This window comes from Malurus melanocephalus, unplaced genomic scaffold (genome assembly GCF_030028575.1).
Source record: "Malurus melanocephalus ecotype Western Australia unplaced genomic scaffold, MMel_1.1 scaffold_48, whole genome shotgun sequence".
Taxonomy (NCBI): Eukaryota; Metazoa; Chordata; class Aves; order Passeriformes; family Maluridae; genus Malurus; species Malurus melanocephalus.
This window is the reverse complement of record NW_026623280.1, coordinates 842,477-868,141: the sequence shown is the minus strand read 5'-3', so window position 1 is coordinate 868,141 and position 25,665 is coordinate 842,477. Positions and strand designations below refer to the sequence as shown.

General features: G+C 44.4%; 3 protein-coding genes across 5 annotated transcripts; 2 read left to right on the top strand and 1 right to left on the bottom strand.

Moving 5' to 3' along the window:
- Positions 1-242: 242 nt before the first annotated feature.
- Positions 243-6,167, bottom strand: TATDN3 (TatD DNase domain containing 3). Of its 2 annotated transcripts, none has more exons than XM_057365110.1 (10): positions 6,110-6,167; positions 6,004-6,036; positions 5,841-5,914; positions 5,556-5,640; positions 4,848-4,910; positions 3,682-3,791; positions 3,229-3,284; positions 2,904-3,016; positions 2,050-2,130; positions 243-1,802 (listed from the first exon to the last, which is right to left on the bottom strand). In XM_057365110.1, the coding sequence occupies exons 1-10, from the start codon at positions 6,161-6,163 to the stop codon at positions 1,659-1,661; spliced, it is 813 nt and encodes a 270-aa protein (XP_057221093.1). In that variant the 5' UTR covers positions 6,164-6,167; the 3' UTR covers positions 243-1,658. The 2 variants fall into 2 exon arrangements, with proteins under 2 accessions (XP_057221093.1, XP_057221094.1); XM_057365111.1 differs by having other exon boundaries at positions 2,050-2,127.
- Positions 6,162-17,530, top strand: NSL1 (NSL1 component of MIS12 kinetochore complex). The gene is made up of 6 exons (XM_057365108.1): positions 6,162-6,461; positions 6,664-6,748; positions 8,442-8,572; positions 10,934-10,988; positions 13,411-13,478; positions 14,071-17,530. The coding sequence occupies exons 1-6, from the start codon at positions 6,162-6,164 to the stop codon at positions 14,347-14,349; spliced, it is 918 nt and encodes a 305-aa protein (XP_057221091.1). The 3' UTR covers positions 14,350-17,530.
- Positions 17,531-19,061: 1,531 nt separating this feature from the next.
- Positions 19,062-23,613, top strand: BATF3 (basic leucine zipper ATF-like transcription factor 3). Of its 2 annotated transcripts, none has more exons than XM_057365076.1 (3): positions 19,062-19,153; positions 20,358-20,462; positions 22,878-23,613. In XM_057365076.1, the coding sequence occupies exons 1-3, from the start codon at positions 19,118-19,120 to the stop codon at positions 23,061-23,063; spliced, it is 327 nt and encodes a 108-aa protein (XP_057221059.1). In that variant the 5' UTR covers positions 19,062-19,117; the 3' UTR covers positions 23,064-23,613. The 2 variants fall into 2 exon arrangements, with proteins under 2 accessions (XP_057221059.1, XP_057221058.1); XM_057365075.1 differs by lacking the exon at positions 19,062-19,153 and adding an exon at positions 19,595-19,730.
- Positions 23,614-25,665: the final 2,052 nt, after the last annotated feature.

Below are 25,665 nucleotides of genomic sequence, written 5' to 3'. Positions count from 1 at the left end.
AAAAGGGATTCAAACACTCATGTATCACCCTGCTGCAAGGCCAAGGCTGAACCAGAGCAAYGCMACTCCCCTGCAGAGATAYGGATTTTGAGAAGATTACTTCATAWTTCCCCTTTTTGCAAAACCAGTGTTTTSATCCAATGCTAAGAATTCCACAGAGAAAAATAATTGAGTCAAAATTTTGCAAACATTTGGATGCTGACTGACTTCTTACCTAGAGCATCTCTACACATAACTGCATTTCAAAACAATACTGGGAGCCTCTCCAACACGTAGGCAGMAGGAAGCACGTGTAAGGCTGCCTCATATCATATGTTTAGCATTKCCAATGACAAGAAAGTTAGTCATTAAGTGAATCACACCAGTGTTCTGAAGACTGTTGCATACCTGTTCCCTAGCACCATCTGCAGGCAAACTTCGTAATTTGCTCTATTTAGCAGAAACTATGCATAGATATCCAGGATAAGCAGGGGCTCAAACTACTCTGGATCAAACGCTCAGCAAAGATCCAAGTGTTTGCTGCTCTAAATACATGTTGTAATAGAGAAAAATTATACAAGTTTGGTTGTTTGGCTCCATGCCAAAAACCGTTAAGGAACATATGTTAAAATTTAATAAACTACCTCTAGTAAAAAGCAGAACAAGCTGTTCTGATAAAGGCAGAAAAAAACCCCTCCTGACAATGGGGTTTTAAGAAACTGAGGCAGACAATRTAGAGGAAAACAAAACTTTGAGCATCACTTGCGTCACTTACATTGCCCCTTCACCACCCGAAGGTTGTCATGAACTAAGTTAATATTTGTGTATTTTCTTCACTGACCTGGTAAAACTCCCCATAGAGGGTGAGAACCTGCACATGACAGTTGGGAGTCATGTAAAACCCACTTCATTCAATTGCTGGTTTATAATCAATAAATTTTTGATCAGTATTTAACAGGCCCAGATTCACAAGTGTCATGAGGCAGCATAAGATTCAATTTTCAGAATCCATAGCAGAATCCACAGACCACCTCCAAGATACCACAAAATCGAGTTTGTCTCCCTTTCACATCCCTTGTCTTCTGATACTGAGCAGTCAGAAGAGTGAGTCCTTGAACTAAGACCAAACACAGGCTTTTTCCTTTGAACACAATTCAAAAATTAAAATATTTTTWAAAATCAAAWAAAATCCTTCTCAAAATAGCGAAGATCTTAGCAACTGTTATTTTATACATGGGAAAAGGAGAGAAGGGCTGTAATTCTTTCCTTCCAACAGTATTTTGAAGAGATGTTGCTTCTGCACTACTCAAGAGTCCAGTCAGCACAAAATAGTTGTGAGAATGTCCATCCATCTGGGTTCTTTTAATGGCTCAGAAAGGGATGTGTAGTCTGCAAGTTGTACCAGGAGCTTTCTTATCATAACTGGATTCACAACTTGTGACTTCCAGTCAGCAGAAATAAGGAACATGTTCCCTTCAGGAACATTCAGGAGATTAATATAATGCACACCAAAGGCCTCTGAGAAATTCCTTATTTTCATACTATCCAGCTATATAACACTGCTTGCTTCTTGGATTTTCCAAAAGCAAAACTCCACTTTAACACAAGATGCATGCTGGTTTTATTAATTACACCACAAAAAATACKTTCTGCAATATCATATATTTCAGTTTCTGAATCTATATCCGAAGGAAGTTCTGAAGTTTGGGGAATACTTTCAGTGCATTCTGTGTAGTCACTTCTATAACTTCTGCAACTGGAATTCCTTTAATTTTAGCGATGTATTCAGCAGCAATGTAAATATTTTTGGGTTCATTCCTCACCTGCAAAACAAACAAACCAAGTTACAGATCCCTAGAGATCACAAGTGTTTGAGATCCAGTACTTCCKGACACAACTTCAGCAACATTGTGGCAGGTGTGACATAAAAATTACATGTATCCATTCTTCGAGGATTACGTTCCCTTTGTAGCCTCTTTCCTTCCTTGTATCCCCTGCGACAGTAACTGACCTCCATAAGGGGTGGGTTTGGATACAAATACAAAGAAGTCCCTCCCTCCCGTCATTTACCTGTTTTTCAGGCCCCAGAGCAGGAGAGTCGGTTTCCAAGCACATGTTTTCCAGAGGCAGCTGTTTCACAAGCTTCTGCTTCTTGAAGAAAATAAGACAGTTATTAAAATGCTTTATGCATTTCAGCCTGTGGGAATAAATCATGAAAGGAGGATATCCTCCACATTTAAATGCAACATCAAAAGACTTTGGTGACACTCTCTACATTTTATCAACAATTTCTTGTGTGAATGGAAACAAGAATACTAGCTGCTGCTCAAGAACTCCCCCCAAATTAGGATTCTCCTGTTTTCTAAATAGCCAAAGTACTATTATCTCAATACTGAATTCATTGTTATTAAATCATGCAATTATATTGCACAAAACATCCAACGTTTGGAGCTGCCAATGCAATTTTGATTAGCTGTTCTCTGTGCACATAATATTTGTGCATCTTTTCCTCATCTCTGCTTTTACCCCTCAAACCCAGTTTGCTTTCCTTCCTCCAGAGTCCTTAACCTTATCCCTCTTTATATCCTTACCTCATGCTCCCTTCACTTGAATCAAGCCTTTTCCTCTCTTACATTTGCTGAGCTCATCACAGAAATCAGTCCTATCACAGGAACCCATCTCTACACATCATGTCCCACTCTAAAACAGTATAGTGACAGAAGCTTCCGAAGAACAGTTCACCGGAAACCACAATAAAATGAGAAAAAAAAACCCCTTGTTTCTCAGGAACAGCTGAGCTGTTTTAGCAAAAATTCACCCCCACCAAAGTCCAGCTAAGCCCCAGGCAGAAATTTAGCCAMAGTAAAAATGTGCAATGCACACAGAGGGAGCAGACCCGAGGTAGAATTAGAACAAAATGTTACCTGTTCACTCCTTATAATGGAAGGAGGAATGGAGAAATAATATCCAGCTTTCACCCCTTCCATCGCTACAGAYGGCTTCCCATCAAATGCATGGAGCAACACCTTGGTAGCACCTTGAAGAAATGAAGCAAACCAAATCATTAGCATAGAACAGTAGAGCTGTGATGACACCTTCCAATGGGGCCTTGGTCCCATACTGAATGAGCACAGAATCTCTGCTCTATTGCTCCTGAGTTAAAGATAACAAACTGATGTGAGGACATGGCACAGCTGAAGGAATCCTGTTGGCAAAAGCTATGGCAGAGGAAATGCCGTAAAAGCATACCTTGTTCCTTCAAGAGATTAATGGTTGGTCTTCCAGCTGAGCGGGAATGAACATTTCTGCACAGCAAGGAGAGGCCCAGCATTAGAAAATTTAGCCTAATATTTTTTTTTTGGCAAACACAAATGAACTAACAGCATTTTGGGATGAAGATAATTAATCTGTATTACACCTTTTACCAAGAAAGAAACCCTAGAGATGTACATATGAATTATGTCAGCTACAGTGAAGATACAGCAGTAACACAGCAAAGACACATAAGATGACTGTACAAAAGTGCAAACATAGGAAAAATTCTATAATTAAATCTGAAACTGGAGACTGACAGGAYACTAATGTCAGTTTAATCCATCTAAGAAAAGTTGTGTGGGCACTTAGTAACCATATATCCAGGGAAGTATTTCCACATGTTACTGAGATTTGGCTAATTCTTCTTCTAGTACAAACAAAACTTACAAAGGCAAATCCAGTCTTCTTGCCAACTCAATCTGCTTGATCAAAACCTGTCTTTGTGCTTCCTTCTGTTCATCGGTACTGGCAAATCTGGGAGTGAAATCTARTCCAACCTACAGTACAAGAAGAGAAGGGAATAAGTTTTACAGACCTAACAATAAGTTTTACAGACTTAACAAAACCATAGTTAGATCCACAAAAGCATAAAATGCTTCAAAAATTGCAAAGCATTTCAAAATATGTATATACTGGAGACTGCAATTAAAATGAGCTCAACTGTAGCTTAACTCAAAAAAAGAATCCATTCTCAGCCATAAGCTTTTCAACTATGAAAGCACTTGTGGGCAGACAGCTACTAACAAGGGTATTTAACATTTTAATCTGTAACTGGTTTTCTGGRGTTTATATTCTATTGAATATTATGTCAGATTAAGTCTCAAATCTGCATTTCCAATACAAGTAAAATCTCTGACCTGAATCTACACCTTTAGTCCAATCTCTAGCAAAAATTACCCTTTATTTWTTTTTTTTAATTTAAACATATTTAGGCAAAATTTAAAGTTTGTCAAAGCAGCCCCATTCACAGTTACACCCACCAAAGTCCTTCACCTATAGTATGACAGGGCAAATTTAGCTACAAAGTTCTGCCAAAACCTGCTTTTTCTGCAGCCAGCGCAGAATCAGACATAAGTCCCTCTGGTACCAACACACAAATAGAGGCAGACTCCATCCTAAAGCCTCAATTCATTTATAAACAAATGTAAAACAGGAGACAACAGATGGATACAGACAGATGAAGGATTAAAAAAAAGAACTGTACAAGTCAGCATTGTGTACTGAAATCACAGCTTAGCCTAACTTTGTCAGAATAGAAGGMAAGAAGGATCTGCCTTTGGGTATAACATGAGACAGCATAAGTATGTAATCTTCCTACKACTCCACCAGCATAAATTCCATCTATTTTTGAATAATGACAACAAAGCAAAAGAGGGAATCAGTCAAATCTAGAAAGGAAAGCACATTAAGAGAACTACCAATCAGACTTAGTGCTTGCTCAGGCTGACAGCAATTCTTACCACATACAGAAAAACAAGCATTCACTCAGTTCTTGTAATTCCAGTGACAACTGCTGCTGGAGAGATTTAAACAAGTTATGGAATTCTACTCACTTCTCCGATCCCCACCAATTTGTCTTTGAAAATTTCTATAAGAGGCAATGCAGCATCCAGATCCTGAAAGAAACAAAAGATGCAACTCTCACTGCCCATACAAGAGCAAAGGGACATGAGCCCAACATTTTGATTAAACTGGAGTTTCCTTCACTGTCCTGAAATTCTGTGCTTTAGAACTTGCTATTAATGGGAGTTGTACATCAGATTTTAGAAACCTGAAGGATTTACCTTCTTTACTTAATTACCCTTTCACTACATATGTATGTATGTATATAAATCTTATTCTAAAYACTCCTGCTTCTAAACTAACTTTTCACAGCAGCAGAAGAGGTAATTAAAACAAGTCCTATAAAACAGCTCCCTTAGATTTTCGGGATAAGGCCATGAACAGTTGTCTTCCAGTTCCCCTGTAAACAAAGGGACATCTGCACACGCTGTTAGCTGTAAGCAAAGCACGCCTGGGATTTTTAAACCATTTCACTGCAGTAACACAGCCAGATGACTCCRTGAACAATTCTGCTTTAAGGACTAACATGGACAAATGGATGTGCTGAGAGAGCCTGGGATTTGATCCGCTGGGTCTCCTGCATTACAGAGCGCATAAAAACCACTGGGCAGACCTGAAGGTAAATCAGGCAGACCGGAGCATCCTGTCGTCTGCCCTGAAAAGCCCCAGCGATATTTTGGAGTCCTTTGGTGCTTTACCTTCAAAGTAACACTGCGCTGCTCCTCCGGAGAAACCTCTTGAACGGGGTGAACTCCCAGGCATGGCAGGACAAACCCTGGAAATCTAGGCACGGAACGGATAGAGAGAGTGTGAAAGACCACAGAGAACCCAAGTTTAACGCCAAGCAGCCACAGAGGACTCAAGTTTAAAGACAAGAAGGGCCGGCCTGACGGAGGAGGGCAGCGCATCCCCTGTCAATCCGCAAAGCGCCGCCAAGGGACACGGCGTGGAGGGGGTCGCCGGGATCTCCGCCGGCCTCGCACCTCTCCGACAGCTCCACGACGCTCCGGAACTCGCCCGCCTGCTCCGACACCACCACCAGCGCYGACACGGCCGCCTGCGGCACACAGAGACCCGCGACCCGCTGAGAGCGGCGGAACGGCGGGGGCGCGGGGAGAGGGTCCCCTCAGGCCGGCCCCGCCTCACCTGCTCCGCCGCTCGCACCACGGCCGCCACGTCCTGCAAGAGACACGCACCGCCTCAGCGCCGGGGCCGCGCCTCGCCGCTGTCCCCCCTGCCCAACGCGCCTCACCGGCTGGAAGCAGGGCGCGGCCAGGTGGCAGTGACAGTCCACCGGCCCCGCCATGCCGCGCTCGGCGGGAAGGCACCGCGCACCCGCGGGTTCCGCTTCCGGGCCGGCATTTTCCCCGCGTCCCAGGCGGGAAATGGCGGCGGCGCCACCGCCGGGGCCGGGGCCGGGGCCGGGGATAGAGCCAGAGCCAGAGCCGGGCCCGGGCTCGGAGGGCACGGCTCGAAGGGACCCGCGGGTGCGCTGCTGCTCGCGGCGCGGGGTGGGCGCGGTGCTGGAGCTGTGCGCGCCCTTCGTGCGGGCCCTGRCGCAGGGACAGCCCGGCGGGGCCGCGGCCGAGGCGGACGCGCTCTGGGTGAGTGGGGAGCGGGAAGGTCCTGTGCCGGCGCTCGGCCCCCGGGCTCAGGGGGCGGCTTGGACCCGGGGGAGCTCCCTGGCAGGGGCCGGTGAGGCGGGAGGGGCCCTTTCCGCGGGATGGATGGATTGATGGAGGGATGGATGGAGGGATGAATTCATGGATGAATGGGCGGATTCTCAGCCTGTCCCGTGTCTTGCAGAACTTCGAGACAGCGGTGCGGGAGAATGTTACCATTAACGGGCAGCCCTGGGAGGAGGCCTCGGATGACTCCGAGCTGCAGAGCGGTAGGCGGTGGATTCCATTCGTTTCCTGCTGGGCGGGTTTGTTTTGGTTTGGTTTGGTTTGGTTTTGCCTAGAGCTGAAAGGGGGCCGATTGACAGGGGAGGTTTTGACTTGATGTAAGGAAATAAAAACTCACTTTAGGATAATAAAGCATTGGAAAAGGCTCCCCAGATAGCTTGTGTCCAACGGCGGAGGCTTCCAAAAGTGTTTTCATCAACCTGGTTTGAAATGGGCRTTGACCCTGCTGTGAGCAGGAGGCTCTGGAGGGCCCTTGCTGTCTGAGTATTGAGGGCCATGACCAAGATTTCTTCCTATCAAGCGACCCTAGGACACTGTTGCTGCTATTTAATGTACTAATTAAGTGTTAAAAGTTATTGCTATATTARTATATGTAATAGAAACAATGTGCTTACAATTACTGTCCTTTGAATAATAGTGGAGACTCTTGGCAGTCTGGTGTGCAAAGCAAATTTCAGTGCTGTTCATTCGCTCATCTGTGTTGACATTAGGTGCTCTTTGCCTGCAGCTTGATGCTTATTACAGTTACATAAAGCTGAAAATACAGATGCATCGAGCTAACTATGAAGATGTTGAAAACATTGAAYAGTTCTTTGGTCAGGAAGCTGTGAGCCAATGTGGGTTTTGAGCAATATGAACTAGTTGAAGATATACCTGCTCATTGTAGGGAGCTTGGATGAGATCACTTTTAAAGGCCCCTTGCAACCCAGACTATTCTCTGATCCTGTGAAGTTTCTACAGTTGTAGTTCTTGAATGATAAAATTCCAGCTACTTTGATTACAACATCAAAAATGCATCGATCTTGGGATGCCGAATGTGAAACWGAGACATTGTCATCTGTCCACAGCTGGCATAAAGCAGATGTAAAGGCTCTATTGTGCTTTTTAATTTGATATAGATTTACTCATGTGTCTGTCTCCAATTCAGTGTGAATCTCCAAGAGAGCTGGTGTTTTGTGCCTTCCRTGTTTATGTTGACCAGTGGCTTGAGTCTTTTCCTGACTATACTTGCATGTCATAATGATCCTAAAACAAACAACCGAAACAAACCCACAGATTCTTAAACCCTTGATTTTGCCTTTCTGAGTTTTGCAGTCACTTGATTATGCATGGAGTGACACAGAGCGGGTGCTCAAAATTCGTTCTTTACCACTAGATGGAAAACATTGCATGGCTTGCAAGTTGTACACAGCACAGTAATAGGAACAGTGAATGTTCAACTGTTAATTTGTGCTCTGTGTGATATAAAATCAGTTAGGCTTCAAATTAATGTTTTTACAGTTGGAGTTTGTTTAATGCTTGTAAATCACAGATAAAATTTTTTCTTGCATTGCTTTGCTTCAACTGAAAAACATGTTACCTCAAAAGACAGCCATTGCTTTGTAAGGCTTTATTCATAGATTCAGAGTTCATAGGAAAATACATTTTTTTGTTTTTTTCTGGATGGTTCTCTCCCTCCCTCCCCCCCACATCATTTACTTCAAGATAACTGGCCAGCATCAAGTTATGCTCCAGTTTGTATACTGCCTTAGCAAGGAGATTCAAGRCATACATTTATCTTTATGTTGATCATCATACATGATTTTTTGAGATCTAAAGCTTCTTTTTCCTGATAACTGTGTCTCAAAAAAATTATGTGAGATTTCCCCAATAACTTTGTGTGTTTGATACATTCAGGTTCCAACATTAAAATTCTTGAGGATCAGTTTGATGAACTAATAGTAGAGACAGCATCTAGGCGTCAAATGTGGCCTAAAAAGATCCTGGTGCATGTTGTCCAAACACTGAAAGCAGAGCAAGAGATGTTGGTGAGTAACCTAAGGCTTTCAGAAAACCTTTGCATGTAGCAGCTGCTGACTATGTATAACTTGAAGAAATTAATCATATCCAGTGCTGACTTTAAGCTCYTTCCCATGGTTGCTTTTGATTCTTTATCATAAAATGAATTTTCTTTTTTCATTAATTGGTTCTGCAGTAAACTGAGGGTTGCTGCAAAGTGTTGTGCCTGTGTCTGAATTGGGTTTGTGGCACAGAGAAACTTAAGCAGATTACTTCAATGTGGTGATTCATGATTTACAAACCAGTAGGTGCCTCTTTATCTTGTCACATCCCAGTTCCTGAAGTCCTTGGCCAAAGGCTGGTTGAGGTAGGAATTATTACACTRCATATGGATAGATAGTATCATGTGCAGTCTGTGACTGTTAAAAGAARTGTCAGTGGCTTCCTAAGCACTTTTTTTGAGTTTGCATCTACATTGAGTAAGTACTTTCAGTAAAGAATGAAAAAACAAGGCAGTGTGGATTAATGAATCAGTGCAGTAAATTCTATGGGATTTTTGACACAGTGTAAAGTAGTTACTGGCATGAAACAATCCAGTCATGTCCTTGGCTGCTAGATTTCTTCCCTGCATTACATTAGGCCTGCCTTTTACTTACCTCCTGATTAGCTGGGATTCCTTGGGCAAAAAACAAGCATGAGAGGCAGAGTCAAACGCTGGCACAGATTGCTTAATGAAACCGGAGTCTTCATCCTGAGAGAGATTCATGGAGATATTCAAAAGTTGACTGGATGAGGCTCTGAGCAATTTGCCCTAGCTGGCCCTTCTTTCAGGAGGGTGTTTAGAGGCCCTTTCCCAACTTCAGCTGTTCTATACTAAAGAAGACAGGGATCTTTTTAAAAAGTTGAAGAGCCTACATTGCATTTCTGAGGGCTAAAATTGACAAATGTTAACTGTCTAGGTTAGCCAGGCAGAGCTGATGTACAGTAAGGAAAAGTGTATGGGCACATCTCTGTCTTACACCTGAGATATTTTCTAACATACTGCCTTTGTTATCTCTCTGCTTTGTCAGTGTATCAAATATGTAAAACAAACAAAATCAACTAAAATGAAATATGCTGTTGCATAACACCAAGATTTAATAAGACCTTTTAATCTTTCTGCTGCCCAAGTCCCACAGTGAATTAGTTATTTAGAATGCCTCTCATGATGCTTTTTTTCTCTTACTGATCTTTTCAAAGTTTACAGCACCACAACTAGATGATTATTTTCATTAAAATTGTCAGCAAAAGTTTAGTTTACCCCTGTAAGAATATCTAGAAATATAAGTAAGAAATATGGAAAGCTTAGTTTATCTCTGTAAGTGGTCTTCTTTTTTCGTCTCTCATCTACTTCTGCAAAGGTACCACTGRTTTCTTTGCTTTTGGTTGCTGATTTCTTGTGTTCTTTCATGACCATAGCTAGTCCTGTGATGCTTTGTGAGGCATAAAGAGCAGCCATGAAGACATGATTTATCTCGTTGTGGTAATCTCTGTAATTGCCAAAGCAAGAGATCATCCTGTGTGTTTTCAGTCAATATGTTCTGAAGAGTTTGAGGCTCATGCAAACAGTGTTTCTTCTTCTGCTTGGAGCTGTTACTGCAAACTTGCTAAGAACATATGTGAACTGTAAAAAATTTCTTCTGGTAAAACTACAGGGAGGAATAATTAACTTTCCCCTGCATTTGCTWGAAGGGTTGAGGGACAGCTCCTGAAGTGGGGAACACTAACTTGCAGATGATACAACTTCTGTTCCCCTGTCCTTGCTCGGTTTCCTTCTTCCCTGTTTGTTACTTCTAATTCCACCTTTAATATAACTAAATATTGGTTGTATTAATTTATTGTTCATTTACTTCATGTCTCAGTTAACTGATGTCAGGTCATAAGACTCACAGTTTGTGAAGCAGAGTGCTTGTACTTCTGCATAAGTAATTGCCGAGCCAGTCTTTTTCTTAGCTTTTTGTCTTAGCATACCATTTGTTGGAGTTTGTGGCTCTCTGAAAGCATGCTGGTTCTGTGAATGGCTCCTGAGAAGCTGGAGTAGCTATTTTTCCTCAGTCGTGCAGCAGGTGGCAATGCTTCTTCCARAATGCCTGGATGTCAGTTCTCATGCTTTAATAATTAGAATTCTGCAAACTAAAGCAGATTCTGGAGATGTGGTTACAGTGAATTTAACTGCATTAACCAGAATACTATTTTCAGTAATTATGTATCTATAAACTGTACCTCTAATACATTCTTGATCTAAATAATTCCATCACCATCTCCATTGTTTTGACTGCTATCTGTATATTACATATCTATTAAACTAACAGAGTATTTAACAATTTTTTTTTTTTTTCCTGAACATGCAGAAGCTCTACCAGCCTGTGGTAAAACCAGCAGAGAGAAAATCTCCACCTTCTCAAGGTAAGGATTTTGTGGGGATGGCAGCTGTACTGAGGAAACACTGCCTCACCAACTGGCTAGCTGTAAACATTTAAGAAATTTTCTTTCTTTAAACTTTTTCAAAATTATAGGCTGTTTAAATAATTAGCTAAAAAAGCTAAAAGTTTGTCATAAGTGAATGTATTGGTGCCTGAGTTTTACTTTGTTCATTTTTCTTGTTCTGAGTGCTGCTTGCAGTTAGGTGCTCTACTTAAAGGCAAAAACCTGGCCACTCTTATGTGTATATTGGAGAAAAATTGTCACAGAGCTACCCTTAGAAAGTTTATTTACTTCTTTTATTCACGACTGTTGGAAGCCAGATGGGGAACTGGATGGATCACTGACATTGTACTTTGTCTGTTCTTGTGTTCCTTTTGTATGAGTACTGGAAATGCTTCAGCCTCTCTTCCAATCAGTTCCTTCAGGGAATTGAAAACTGTCATGTAGGGCTCAGTGATGRCAGTGTTGGCTCTCCTAACTTGCARAGTAGGACACAGATTTTATGATGTAAAGCTGGTGTAACAAGCAGTGGTGCTGCAAGTTTGAGAAGCTGAGCTGAATCTTCCAGTTCTCACCCTGCTGATCTGACTTCATTCTGAGCATCATTTACCTTTTTGTAAACAGGGAACATTGCTTCCAGCAGTGCCAGCCTGAGCAGTAAAGCAGCTAGTAGGAGCAGTRCAGTGTCACTTCATATCTGGGTTCCTTTTGGTTTCTTGTGTCCAAATCCAGTCTTTTCTGACGGGAGTCAACTACTTGCAAGTTAGTAGCAAGTAGGGTATTATCTTTTTAGTATTGSTAACGGCAAAGTCGTGGCAAAGATGGCATGGAGTTTGTGCAGAATTTTTGTATTATGTAGTCTTTGGGAAGTTTATGTATCCCAGTTTAGCAAGTGCAGTGGTCAGAAACCAAAAATGTTTAGATTACTCAATACTTTTCATTTCCTTGTTTCATTTCCCTATGTTTTGGAAAGCCTTGAACACTGAGGAATATAATGCCATCTATGTCAAGCTGAACTCCTGCAGGCAAATTTGATTTAACTATGTGCCAGTCTTTCTACTTTCCCAAGTAGTTATTCCTGCTTTTACTTAATTCCTTCCTTGCCATTTTCATAAGGTCACCAGTCTTCTCATGCCAATACTCTGTTGTTAGAATGCTTCATTATGGACATATCCTCCTTTTAGAGAATGCCCATCCGTGGGGCTCTGTGATGTGTTTAAAGAGGCTGCTATTGGACTGTTTATTCTTCCAAACTAAATGATGGTGCATTTTCATGACATGGTGTCCATGTTCATGAAGGGATCGTGTGTTCCTAAGGCAAGTCTGACCAGCACACGGGACACAAGGACAGTTTAACAAACACCATCTTTTGGTGTCTTCCACGTTTTAACAGGGAACTGTAACCCTGTGCTAGAATGCARTGACTGACTTACTTAAATTACCTTCAGCAGCACTAATAAGATTGACTTCAAAACAGAGTGCTGTGTTTAACCCTGACAGGGTTTAGGGGTTTGTGCACCCCCCACACTGTGTCCTACTGCATGCACTGGTGAAACCCTACAGAAAACTAACAATAGTGCAGGTGAGCCTCCTTACTTCCAGAAGCATGCTAGTCTGCTCATTTTAAGTTTTGTGGATGGTGGAGAACATGCAAAATAGTTTCCTAATAGCATAGAGTTTAACTTTCAGACGTAAAGTATTGATGATCTTGTATTGCTGCTGCAGTCRAATATATGCTATATTCCCCCAGGTGTTCTATACCTGCTGCCTACTTCAGTGTTTCTGAAAGCTGCTTCTTCTTTCTTTCTTAATAGGACAGCAGAATTAATGCAGTTCATGTTGCTTATGCTTGGTTCTTTTTGGTGTTAATGCTTGGAAAATTAAGCCAGAAGAAAAATAAGTTGTCTTTAATTTAGTTGTCTTGTAAAAGCCAACTTGTTGGAGACATAGGATGATTTATTTCCTCTCCTTAAAATGGGTTTACTTCATCTCATGCTCTTCACAGTTCTGTTTATTCTCCATGAACGTGTGATTTTTATCAAATGTGTTATGAGCTTAAAAGTTTTGAAAACAAGTATTTTGTGTTATTGTTTCTTTACAACTGTTCTTTTTATCAAATACTGGCTCTGTGATTTCTAGGTAAGAACTTTAGGACTTTCAATAGTTGAGACTTCTAGATTCCATTGCTAGACTCTAGTGCAGACTCCACTGCTAGACTCTACTGCAATTTGAGTGATAAATACTAGTAAGATAAACCATGCCAGCTCTCATCCTCAGTGTTACAGTGAAAGGGGGTGTGCTGTAGGCTTATGTTTTATACAGAGATTKTACCAGTTTCTGTCTGATTTCTGATTAAAAGGGGTTATGTTTCAGAARGTGATTTGGGCTCTGTGTTTGTCTGTAGATGCTTCTATTGCGGATCTGAAGCAGGCGACAGAAGTGGCATCCAAACAGATCAGCGAAGCAATGCAGGTGAGACCTCTGGGTGCGCCAGGAGAAAATGCTTTTGTCTTCTTGATCTGGTAATATGTTCCAAAACAGGAGTTCTATCTCATCTTCATTGAAGTTTTGTACAAAAAAAAAATGGTGTGTGTACTTTTGAAGCAGGTGAAGCATTGTGTTAGTAAAGCATTCYCCCTTACGCAGAGGTAAGGAAGATTATCTCGTGGCTATAGGAAATACTGTTACAGAGATTTTGGAAATTTTGCAGCATTGGAAAAATAGAACATCTTTTGAAGGCGTATACGACCTCATCTAGAGTTTGACATTTATTACTTCAGTACCTGCTTAGGCATCAGTGTGGTTTCCATGATACTTCTTCATCTTAGAGATGTTGTGAGGGAACACTTCAGCTTGGCATACTCTGCRTGGCTTCTGAGTGCACACACGTTCACTGCTGGCTTGGTAGCTCTGCGTCCCCAACCCTCATCCCCGCTATCCTGAGCATCATCTTGGCAGACACTGAAGCTTTTAGATGCTTGTCAGAATCTAATTAGCATATTGCATTCTTTGTAACCATTATTTTTCCCACAAGTAACTTGAGATACTTGGGTTTGTTTTGCAGTCTATTCCAGCACTCATAGAAAAAGCAGAAGGTTTTTCCCAAGCGTTAACTTGGCAACCAACCTTGGAACTCTGCAAGCTGCGGCAAGAAGTCTTTTCYGGTTGCAAGGCGAAGGAGGAAAACAATGCTCAAGATTCAGTAGCACCAGGAGAAGTCACACCAACAGAAACTGTTACCAGTAAAAATCCTTATGTTTTACTAAAAAAAAGAAAAGTTGCGGCTTCCCCCAAAAGAAAGCACTACCCAATACGACGGAGGAAGATTACTCTCAGCACGTGAATTTCTCAATTTCGCTTTTCAGATTGGAATCTCAGTTATACTTTTGTTCTGTGTGTTCCATCTTTTTCCTCAGAACTCATCTCCCCTCAGTGCTGTACATGGGAGCTTCCTTAATTAGTGTTTGATCCTTTTAAATATTTCTGTTTTTACTGTCATGCTGATGGTATATGAAATCCTATACATACCAGTAGCATCCAATATCCAGCAAGTATATTTGCCRTTTAACTCATTTTTTGCTCTTATGTTGCAGTTTTTAGCTTGAGTCCTTGTGCTTCTCAGAGTTTGTGGGCATGCTTTATGTGTGTGGGCAGTCTTTTAGGAAACCACTAACTGCTCATTTACCTTCAGCATATCTCTAAAGAGGTTAGAGAGTGTCTAGTTTCCTAATKCAACTTCATTAATTACTCAGGCAGGTGGCTTTTATTTTAATAAGTAAATTKGCACTGCAGCATATTGAAAACACCGGATTTGATGCGATGTTAAAGTTTCAGGAAAATCCATGCACAAATGTGACATTGGTCCCTGCAATTCTACCTTTCCTGAATGCAGGTCAGGCAYGATTATTTATAGGCATGATTGTTGAAACTTGGATTTTTAGTAATTGTATGTATTTACTTGCAGTGTGCTCTTCTGAACAGGAATTCAACCATCAGCATCTTAGGGTCTGATATTTCATTTCATGTAATCCAATTATGCASCTCAGGGGTTTCCTGGACAGTATTTCCACACATGACAGGATCTTGATTTCGTCTGTGTTTGCATTTGTGTCGTTTGACTAAACTTTAAAGATCAGTACAGGCTACCAGTAAATGGTATTCACTTGAGTTAGCTTAACTTCTGTTTTCTTTACTCATTAGTACCTGGAGGATTTCACAGTACTACTAAATTGAGCATTGTGCCTTAACCATTTATAACTTTTTCTAGTTTATGGTTGCATGTGCCTGCAGTAAATACTTATGTCTAGTATGTAATGTATTTCTTACACAGTAAATGGAAGGGGGGTTTTAGAAGCTTTATTAATGACTTATTTGGTGCTAAGAACACAGGTCCAACCTAATGTCTAGGAGACTGAAGATTCTMAAGAAAATAGATTTTAGCATCATTTATTTTGTAAAAGTGAGCATCTGTACCRAGACTTTGTATATGTAATCATATGTAAATATTTTTCCTGTCCTTGTATATACAAATGTGTGTTTTTATATGAAGTAAATTAAATCGATTAAGGAAGATGAAAGCTTCAGATAATATTGTGAGTTCTAATCCTGGACTGGATGGAGGCTGAGCAGTGAGCATAATTCAGAAGACATCTGTGTTAAATTCTAGCTGGAGTAACTGAAGTAGTTCCATTTACTGCCTTTGAACTTGCAACTGTTATTAATCTCGGAGCTACAAAGCTCGTGTAAGAGAGGACAGGATGTGAGAGGGACTGGAGCTGCAGAGCTGTGGAACGTGTGGCTGAGGCAGCTTCTCACACAGCCACTTGCTATTTTGAGTGCCTGTGCTCTGTGCGGTGTTGAAAATCCTCACTACGGCTTTCTTCATAGATCTTGAGTGTTGCTAGGCTAAGGTGAGCCCTGCAAGATTCTGCATGGCTACTATCACAGTATTTGGACATTTTCTCTGTTAGTAGGAAGATTCTATTAGGAGGAATATTCTCTGCAAATGATAGGCAAGTACAGAAAATAGCTAGGAATAGGTGAATCTCTGAAGAAGTGTTATCAGTAATGGCTGGGGTAGGACAAATGCCAAAAGAAATAAGAAGGGAAAACACTGATTTAATAAATAAATTAATAGAATCACACTACAGTRCTTGTTTCTATTTAGAGACTGAGGGATAGCTGACCTGCACASGGTTTGTAGTAAGTGGGAATGGATGCCCTGAGCCAGAACAGTTGGTCTTTGTTCCATGGCTCTTGTTTCAACTGCAACTGGGTGGCAAAAGACAAATGCATCTGGAAATGCTGGCCAARTGGATTGTGTAAAGAAGATAAAGCAATGAGGATTCCAAGTGCGGCATATAAACTAGGAATTAAAAAAATCTCTGATGGTTACTTTTGGCCATCAGCACTGGAAGGTCAGAGGACATCCCTTTAAATGCAAGTTCTATGATAAGCTAAACAACACTTAAGTGTTCAGCAGTTTTTCAAATACTTAWTAAAAATTACTACAGCTAGTGATACCTGCAATATACTAGTTGTTCTTCCTATTGGTAGAAATATATAAAACACTTCATTTTCCCCCATTCCAGTAGCCTTCTGTCCTTCAGTTAACTTTTCATAGGAATTGGCAGTGTTGTGCAAGACATGTCTAATCAGGCTTCTACTGAAATGTCACAACAGCCAAACTTCTTATTTTTAACTTGGGGCGAATTGGTATTGCATCAAGAAATGTCTGGTAGTTTTTCTTTATATAGCCTTTGAATTTTGTAAGCTCAACAGTGATGGATGCTTGGGTTCATTTGCAAACAGTTTGAATTTCTTGGCTTTAGGGGCGAGATGGAACATCTCGCTGTTACTGTGTACTGTCTGCAAAGTGCTTATTGCTCCTGAGGTTGGGCCGTCCCCGGCCGAGAAAAACTTGCAAATTGGAGCAACATCCATGCAGGCTTTTGCTGTGTGTACTTTCTGAACAAAGGGGATTGCAAACTGTAATGGAGAGCACCTCTTCTGGAAATCTGCCCATGGACTCTGACATCTGTTTGGAAGCCGGGGTGCTCTTGAGACCCAGTTCTGACATGTGCCATTCTCTAGAAGAGCTGTGCTGTGCTAAGTTGTGATCGGAGACTCCAGTCTGCATGTGTGTAGGCTGCTTCAGGACAGACAAACATCACTGATAAACTGCCATTATAAAATGTAAGCACAGCTGACTTACAGAAAGAAATTTATTTCTGGGCTGGTCTTGTCTCCTGCACAGAAATGCTCTGCCTTCACTTCTGCACTACCTGGAATTACTGTGTGGGCATTTCTACAGATGTACCAGAGATAGCTTTAATACTAAGTAGAAACTTGTTCCCACAAGCAAATTTTGACTTGTCATTTCCTTTGTCATTTGTTCTGAACAAGAACACTATTCAGGCTCAARGGGACTGTCCCCTGGCTTGTCCCATGCTTATGTTATCCTGGAAACCTTATTCTGCAGCTGCCAGGAATCATTCAGTGACGTAGATATTTGTTCAGGACTAATAAATTCTTGGTGAGCTGCTCATGATTTGATGCTGTCAGGTTGCTTGTGCAGGTGCCATTCACAGCAGCATTGCTCCTGGAGCATGGAGTTCGAAGTCCCTTTGTGGAAGGGGCCTTTCTTTCCCACAGATCACTCTGGCRGGSTATTGAGRTGTTTTATSCACWTGGTTCATAGGGTTTRTTGCAAGAGAGCATACCTGTTCCCYGAGCTTATGAAAATACTGKCTTCGAGCCCTGTTTATTTYAGCTGGGCTTAAGCTACAAAGGCAGCAAGAGCCCAGTGCTCTTCGTGAGCAGCTGTCCCAACTMAGTCCCTGCTCGTGCCCACACATCCACTGCTTTCCTTTAACTGTGTGAGGTCTAACTAATGCAAGATGAGGCTGTTTCAGMGGAGCAGTTCAGAGCAATTCACCCKTTAATAACTGCCTGGTGGTCAGGGCTGCTTTCCAGGAGATGCTGGTTTGGATCCCCTCAGCTGGAGAATGGCACTGAACCCACACATTCTGCTGCCTCCATGAGCAGCCCTTGGTGAACATTAGATGTCCTGCTCTTGGCAGGTTAGATGACAGAGGAAGAAAGAGGCAAGACTTCTAAAGAAATCAAGGAATGCCCTCTAAGGTGCTTGGGACACTGACCCAGCACAGTCTGGGGATGAAGGTGAGGTCAGGGTATGCTGAAGGGTATGGTGAAGGTGCGCATCCAAGTTGTGGTCCCCATGGCTTTTAGGTTGGGAACACTCACAGGGTCAGAGGAGCTCTGATAAAGTGCAAAAACAAATGCATGGATAGCCTGGAAGGTGAAGATGCAAGCTGTCTTGAAATGGAACAACTGGGAAGAAGTGCCTCAAACCAAAGAAATCATGCTCAGATMTTTCAGCCATGGTCCCAGAGCCTACCAGGAAACCTTGGGTTTGACTTTTGGACTCCCGGGGAACATGGTTCCCTCACCTTTAGCATGAACTGTTAGCCAGATCTTCCTGGAAGGATAGCCTGTATTTACTCAGCTTGCCAGCTCTTTAACTTCATCTAAGCTGGATGACTCAARCTGCTGAGGAAACCAGAAATATAGGGAAGTATCCGATTTATTGAGATACTTGGAGTTTTATGACTCACTGCACTGCAGTTTGGGGGCACGTACCCTCCTGGCATGGTCATGTGTTCGCTTCTGTGWGTTGAGCACAGCCAGGAGGGTACACGAGTTACAAATCCTGCCGTAGAGSAAGAATGTTGAAGTAGCTGTCAGTGCAAACACCCCTTTTCAGAGCATACGGSCAAGGTAACTGTGCAATTAAAATGCAAGGAAGGTGTTCCGTGGGGTAAAAGAAACAGTGGTCAGTCTGTTAAAATACTCTCGACAGAATAGTAGAACAGAAAGATTTTTGTCTGCAGCAAYTCTGTTTTCAGCAGTCCTCGTCTGGGTTTGCCTTTACAAGAAGTCTGTCGCATTTCCTTATTATTTAAAGGAACAGGGCGAGTAGCGAAAGTGAAAATCGTTGTATCCCAGCACGGATGCTATGTCCTCATACCCATGACCCCGGGCTGAGCTGGCTGTCCCCTACGTGAAGCTGCCGCCGCTTCAAAGAGCCGATGTCGCAGGAGCGCGGCGGGCAGGAGCGGCCGGAGGTGAGCGGAGAGACACACACGGGGGTACGGCCGGCTCCCGGGGGCTGCTGGGGAGGAGAGAAACTGCGGGGAGTTTATTTCTGCAGGCGAAAGAGCGAGTCGCGCCTCCCGGAGGGGCGTCCAGCCCAGGCGGCCCCCGGCTCCGGGGCTCTCCGGGGGGATTTTCAGGCAGCTCCTGCCCGGCAGCGCAGTGCCCCGGGCTTTCCCCCGGCTCCCGGCGGCTGACGAGAGCCGGCGGTCCCGGGGGGCGGGCACGGCGGGGAAGCAGCGCGGACGGGGCGGCCGGGTGGTCGCGGTGCCGGAGGGCGCCATGTGACGGCCATGTGGGCGGCAGCTCCGCCCCGGGCCGTCCCGGCACCTGGCGGCGGCACCCCCGGCCCGGGGCGGAGCGTCCCCTGCCCCGGCCCGCCCCGGCCCGCCCTGTCCTTGTGCCGCCTTCCCTGAGCTCCCTCGCACTCGCACCCCCCGCGGGCCGGGGGAGCCCTGCGGGCGGCTCTGCAGAGCTGGGATGTCGTGCGCCGTCCCGGCGGGGATCAGCGCGCTGCCCCGGGGCGCGGCGGCCGAGGGCGGCCAGCAGGTACGGAGCGGGCGGGGGCCGGCGCTGCGGGCGGCCGGGCGGGCACATGCGGCTGGGACACGCCGGGCAGCGCCGTGCCGCGGGTGCCCGCTGCCCCCGGGCATCGGCTCTTCTTTTCCCGGGAAGCGGCCGCAGTGCCGGCTCTTCCAGCTGGGAAAGCGGGTGAGCTGCCGGCGGTCGCGGAGAGCTGCCRGGGCACGGCGCGGTCAGCGGCGTCTCCCCAGCTGCAGGCAGCCGGGAAGGGAGCGGGGCTTTCCTCCGCGCTGCTCGCRCCTCCGGCCCGCCGGCCGCGCTGAGGCGAGGCAGGTGTGAAGAGCTGCCCGCCGGGCGGAGCGGGAGCGCCGGTCCCCGCCGCGGGTATCCAGCTTCCCCCATCAGCGGTAGCGTCAGTGCCCGCGGGGCTCTGCGGCATCCCCCGGGCAGCCTGCCGGCATCCATCCTCCGCCTCGGGTCCTCCTCTGCGAGGGGGATGCGTTGCCCTTAGCAGGGACCATGAGGTCTCTGGGAGGCCAGGGGGTCAGCGCTGTGAAGTTGGAMATGTTCGTTCTCAGAAAGTTACACGCCCGACTTCGGGCATCTCTGTGCACCTTGCAAACTAGCGAAGTGTTTCTGGCTGATGTCTTCCAGAGTCAGGAAGAGGATGACAGGAAAGTAAGGAGGAGAGAGAAAAATCGAGTTGCTGCCCAGAGGAGCCGGAAGAAGCAAACTCAGAARGCAGATAAACTCCACGAGGTGAATGGGTATTTGGTGTTTTGCAGGCACGGCTTGGGTACCAAGGGCGGGACTTTACAATYAACAGGAATTCTTGAGCAGGCGTGGGCCTGTCTTCACACTGATCCCTCTCAGAGAGCTGTGAGTGTGAGGCTCAGGAAAGYGCGCTGTGGGATGCCTGGTCAGGAACTCCAGACACTGATGCTGCTGTTGGACAGTGCAGCGCTGCCTTCAGGGACACTGCCGGGRAGAGAGAGACACAGCCCTGCCCTTGCCTCATCCTCACTCTTTTGCTTTTCCTGTGACCATCCAAAGAATGGGATCACAGGGCTTCTTTGGGCTAAACCAAAACCATTTTCTTCTGTATTAATGTTAGACTTGTCACATTTGCAGTGGCGGTGGATGAATTCTTACAGTCTTACAAAGGTACAAGGCGATGGAGGAGGAGGGGACCATGCARTGGCAATGATGCCTTAAATCAGTTCTAAAACTGTGGTGTCAGCACTGCCACCCAGCAGCGAGGTCCCCAGAAATACCCAGATGAAAAGGCTTCCTAGGAAGTTGAGAACCTGCAAGCGTGAGAGCTCGGCTTGGCTAGCTGTTACACTYGCACACTTTGATAATTAACTGTGGGTGTTTAAAAACAAATAAAATGAAAGTAGCTGTTGCTTCCAGAAGCTCTTCACATCACAATGTGGTGTAGTTTTCTTGTGTCCCCAGTGCAAACACTGGAGGACAGGGRTCCCTTTTCTCTGGTTTTGGATGTTACTGCACACAACAATGCTCTTTTTGCAGCCAGGTAGGTGACAGTTTTTGGGGTAAACGTCAGTTTTGCTGCTGCCATTGTGGCTGAGTCAGTTGCTCAGCTCTGAAGGTTCATCACAGGCCTTTTCTTTCTCGCTGTGGAAGGATGTGCCAGCAGTTAGCAGAGACTAAGAGGGACAATGTGGRGAGTTTTGGGCTTGGTTTTTCCCAGATCTCCTCTGAGTCAGCGCCTGAGAAAGCCAGGTGCAGGCTACTTCTGAGAAGGGGTAATCCCTGGCTTTTGTGGAATCATTTCTGGGCCTTGTGCCATCCTGCATCCTCTCTGGTGTTCCTTCTGAACTCGAGGATCTTCCTTGTGCCGGGAATCATCAGTCTGAGTCACAGGTTTTGCCAGGTGTATGCAGATCTGGTTGAACAAACATTTGTTCCAGCAAGAACAATTTGATAGTCTCACCCCTGAAAGCGGGACAGAGCAATGGGAGAGTAACACTTATTCCAAAACCCAAGACTGTGAGGTTTGGGGCAACAAGAGATGAGCAGAATGAGAATCAGGGTTGCACAACTTGGCTGTAGTTTGGCTACAATGCTAGAGAGGAGTTAGGAGGACTCTGCCTGTTTTATTCAGCCAGTGACAGATGGTGGAAGGGTGTGAGGGAGGGCAAGGAGTCCAAAGTTCTGCAGCAAAGGGGTGCCCAGAAGGACATTGCATGAGAARCAAGCCTTTTAAGGCACGTGTAGGCTTTGACGTTTGCTCTGAAGCTTTCCCAGGGAGGTGAGATTGAGTGGGTGGATGCCTTGGGCCAGCAGTGAGACATCTGCAGATTYTCAGTGGGCTGGCTCTGAACTCTAGCTCTTTTCTCTCTGGGATGAGAAAGTTTAGAAGCAGGAACACTTGAGACACACAGTTATCAAAAAGTGTGACCCAGGAGTCTTGCATCCGTCACAGATACATGCTGCAGAGCACCTCAGAACTCCCTGCAGTTAACAGCAGTTTGTTTATGGCCAGAGGAGCCTTTGCTCAAAAGCAGCCAGGTCAGGGAGAACCAAGGCAATGGTCTGGCCTTTGGGTGACAAAATGAATCTGGCAACACCTGGCATGATACTTCCTTCCCTCTGGGAACGGGCTTCTGAGCAGGTGGCTACAAGCTCTGGTGAGCCTGGAGGAGAGCACTGGACACTTTGTGCCTGCCTGGATCAAGGGCTTTTCACTGCAGTGCCCTAGGGCAGGGGCTGCCCTTCTCTCCCAGCAGTGCCAGGCACTGGGTTTTCCCAGCACCTCTCGGCACTCAGTGCTTTCATTTTCTCTGAGCTCAGAGTGCAGAGTCCATTTTGGCCCTTTCCAGCATAGGCAGCCCAGGGTGGAAGCGGCCACCATGGGGACACAGCCATCCATGCCTGCATCCCTGGGCTCCTGGGGAACTCCCAAGGGCCAGCAGCACCTCTTGGTCTTCGGGGCCATGAAAGGAATCGCAGTGTGCTCGGGGCATGGGTCGTAAAGCACTTGCCCTGTTCCAGCACCCAGGCTGTGTCTGCCTTTCCTCAGAACTTTGCAAGCTGCACTAAGAAACCACACTCCTTTTCTACAGCTGTGTGAATGTACTCAAGGTGGAAGCACGGAAAGGAATGTTTTGACTAAAAGTTGGTTTTTCTTTTTTCTTCACCTCCTTCCAGGAATATGAGTCCCTTGAGCAAGAAAATACCTCCCTRAAAAGAGAAATTGGAAAGCTAACAGATGAAATGAAACACTTGAGCGARGTGTTGAAGGATCATGAAAAGATCTGTCCACTATTGCACTGCACCATGAACTTTGTGACCATACCAAGGCCTGATGCACTCGCCAGCTGCCTACCAAGATGAGTGTTCCCCTCAAGAACCTCTAAATGTGTGAAAGTGCCATTAACAGGAGGTTTGAAGAACTGCCTGCTTCTGGTGCAGGTCTTCCATTGAAGTGGGCTGGACTTGACCACACAGCTCTTCCCCGCATTGGTGTTTTAGTCTTCCGAATCTCAGGAAAGCTCCACTATGGAAAAAGAGACAATTTGAACAGCAGCTTCTTACTTGGTAGACTCTCCAAGCCATGGTTTTGCCTTTGAAAATGTCAGAGTGCTGTGCAGCCCACTATCGAGCAATGGAATGTAGACAGGGAAAAGTACCAACCTCGGACTGGAATGCCTTTCTCCCACATGTCCTCTGCCAGTAACCCTTTGTCACTTRTCACCCATACATGTCATGATCTGGCTGCTGGGTTTTGTCTCTAAACAGGTTTGGTTAATAAAAGTGATGTCTCATCTTTATTATGCTCTCCACCTTCTTCAATTATCAATGTCTTTACAGCACCTCTGCTTTTTATTTGCTGGTCAAAGCCAAAGTCTAATGCTGATCTTCCTGTCAGTTGTTCTGTTATTTACTTATCACCTCTTCASTGGTTCTTCTTTTGAAGTGTGTGTAATAAAAGGGCTTTTTTAGTCTTTAATATTTCAAATCATCAGCCCTGCTGGAWTTTTTCACTGGAGTGTTTTATACCTTAAAATATGGCTTAACCAGTTTCTGGTGATGTCTGCTCTGTGTGGAAGAAAAGCAAACAGATGGATGGTTTTACACATGGTTTTAAAAAGCAGATTTTAAAATTCACTCTTTTAATGCACCCACTGGAAATGAACAAATATCTTTATCCTTCCTTCATCCTGCTTATTGCCTCTGGAAAATTGTGTCTGTGGATAGAACAAATAGAGTTTTGCTAAGCATTTTGTTCTATGTTCACACTGAAGGTGTTTGATAACGCTTGAAAGAAAAGCATTCTGTTTTTTTTTTAGTTACAAAACTTTTTCTTTTTRATTACAAAAAGGAAGTATGACTGCAATGTTACTGAGAAATACACAGAGAAATGTGTTTACTTTCTCTGAAGATTCCTAGTAGTGTCAACCTCTAGAAATAGGGATGCTGTAGCTTGGGATCCAGCAAAAGGTCTTTTTTTTTACAGTATTTCCCATTCAAAGAGCACCTTTGGATAATAAAAATTCCCACTCATTTGCCAACTCTCACTTTAGCATCTGGCTTTGTTTCAGTTAAACTCGTGGGATTGATTTCTCCCCTCACCAGGATTACAGTTTATCAGCAGAATATGATCTGAAATGTCTGAATTTTTTAAAAAACTTTTTTTAGTTTTTTTAGCTGTTTTAGTTGAATGGTGCATTGGTGATCACTGCCAAGACAGAACTGAGGGAGTTGTGTAGTCAACTCTGCCTTCTAAAGGGCCATTTCATGTCAYTGTCTTAGGCTAGAAACTCTGGATGACATGAGCTGTTGGCTTCTTTAGATTGTTCCCAAGAGAATTTCCAGAATTTTCATCTGCCTAAATGCTGTCTTCAGAGTTCCTTACGGTCCTGTAAGAACTGAGTCATCCCACTGAGGAAATCTGCTGCAGTGCCTGCCTGGGAAACAGAAGTTTTGGATATTTTGGATAATGTCCTTGATACTGTTCTCTGTGTCATCCTTAAGAAAGGAAGTTATCTTCCATATATCCATCCATACACCTGCATTCCTTCAGGCCCCGGATGGCACTGTCTGATTTGAGCCGACTAGAGATGGAATGGAGAAGGGGTAGCATGGTGAAAATGAACAACWTTCATTCTGGGAAAATTTATTATGGCTTAGGGTGAAGGGAGAGAGAATGTTTCATGTCTCATAAGTAGGTGTGTGCGACTGACCTGAGACTGGAAAGTATTTAACTGAGGTCAGGACTGGTGCAAAAGCACACTCTTGTATGGAGCCCTGCAGACCCTCAAAAATGGGAGGAGAAATTCGCCATCTAGGCCAAGACAGTCCATCCCAGCAGAATCCTTCAGAAGATTTGTGTTCCACAAAGGCTTTCTTCTAGAAGCATAGATACAGATCCTTGTGTAAAATCCTCCTCCTTGCACATTTAATCTTCTGAACATCAGTCTAGAAACTGACTCCAGCTTATTACTAGGTGTCATATCCAAGTTCTGTGGTGCACTCCCCATCAGTAAGAGCYGTTCTTGTTCTGCAGGAAACGTTTTGGTCCATATTTTTTTAATTGGAATTTATTGGTTTGTTAATTGTATAAYGTCTGTGCAGGATGTACGGGGGAAGACAGCTCAATTCTCAGCAATGTTGTGTGATGGAAACAACAGCTTAAGTCTATGGATACGTTGCTATTCCTTGGAAGGGCTTGGAGCCCTGTGGGAGCCCTGACAGTCCCCAATTTCCTCCCACAACCACAGAGTGTAGCTCCAGCTTGTGCATCATATCCATTAGCAACAGTAGCMCTTGGGTTGGGTTGCTACTTCCTCCATCTCTTGCATCACTTTTTTTTCCCAGGAATATTTCCAAAGGGCCTTTTGCATCATCCTTCAGGTTGATGGGTTRACTGAGGCATCTCACCARTCCATTTATTGTGTAACTRATGTTCAAAGRCAGCTGGGAGCCTCAGCTAAMA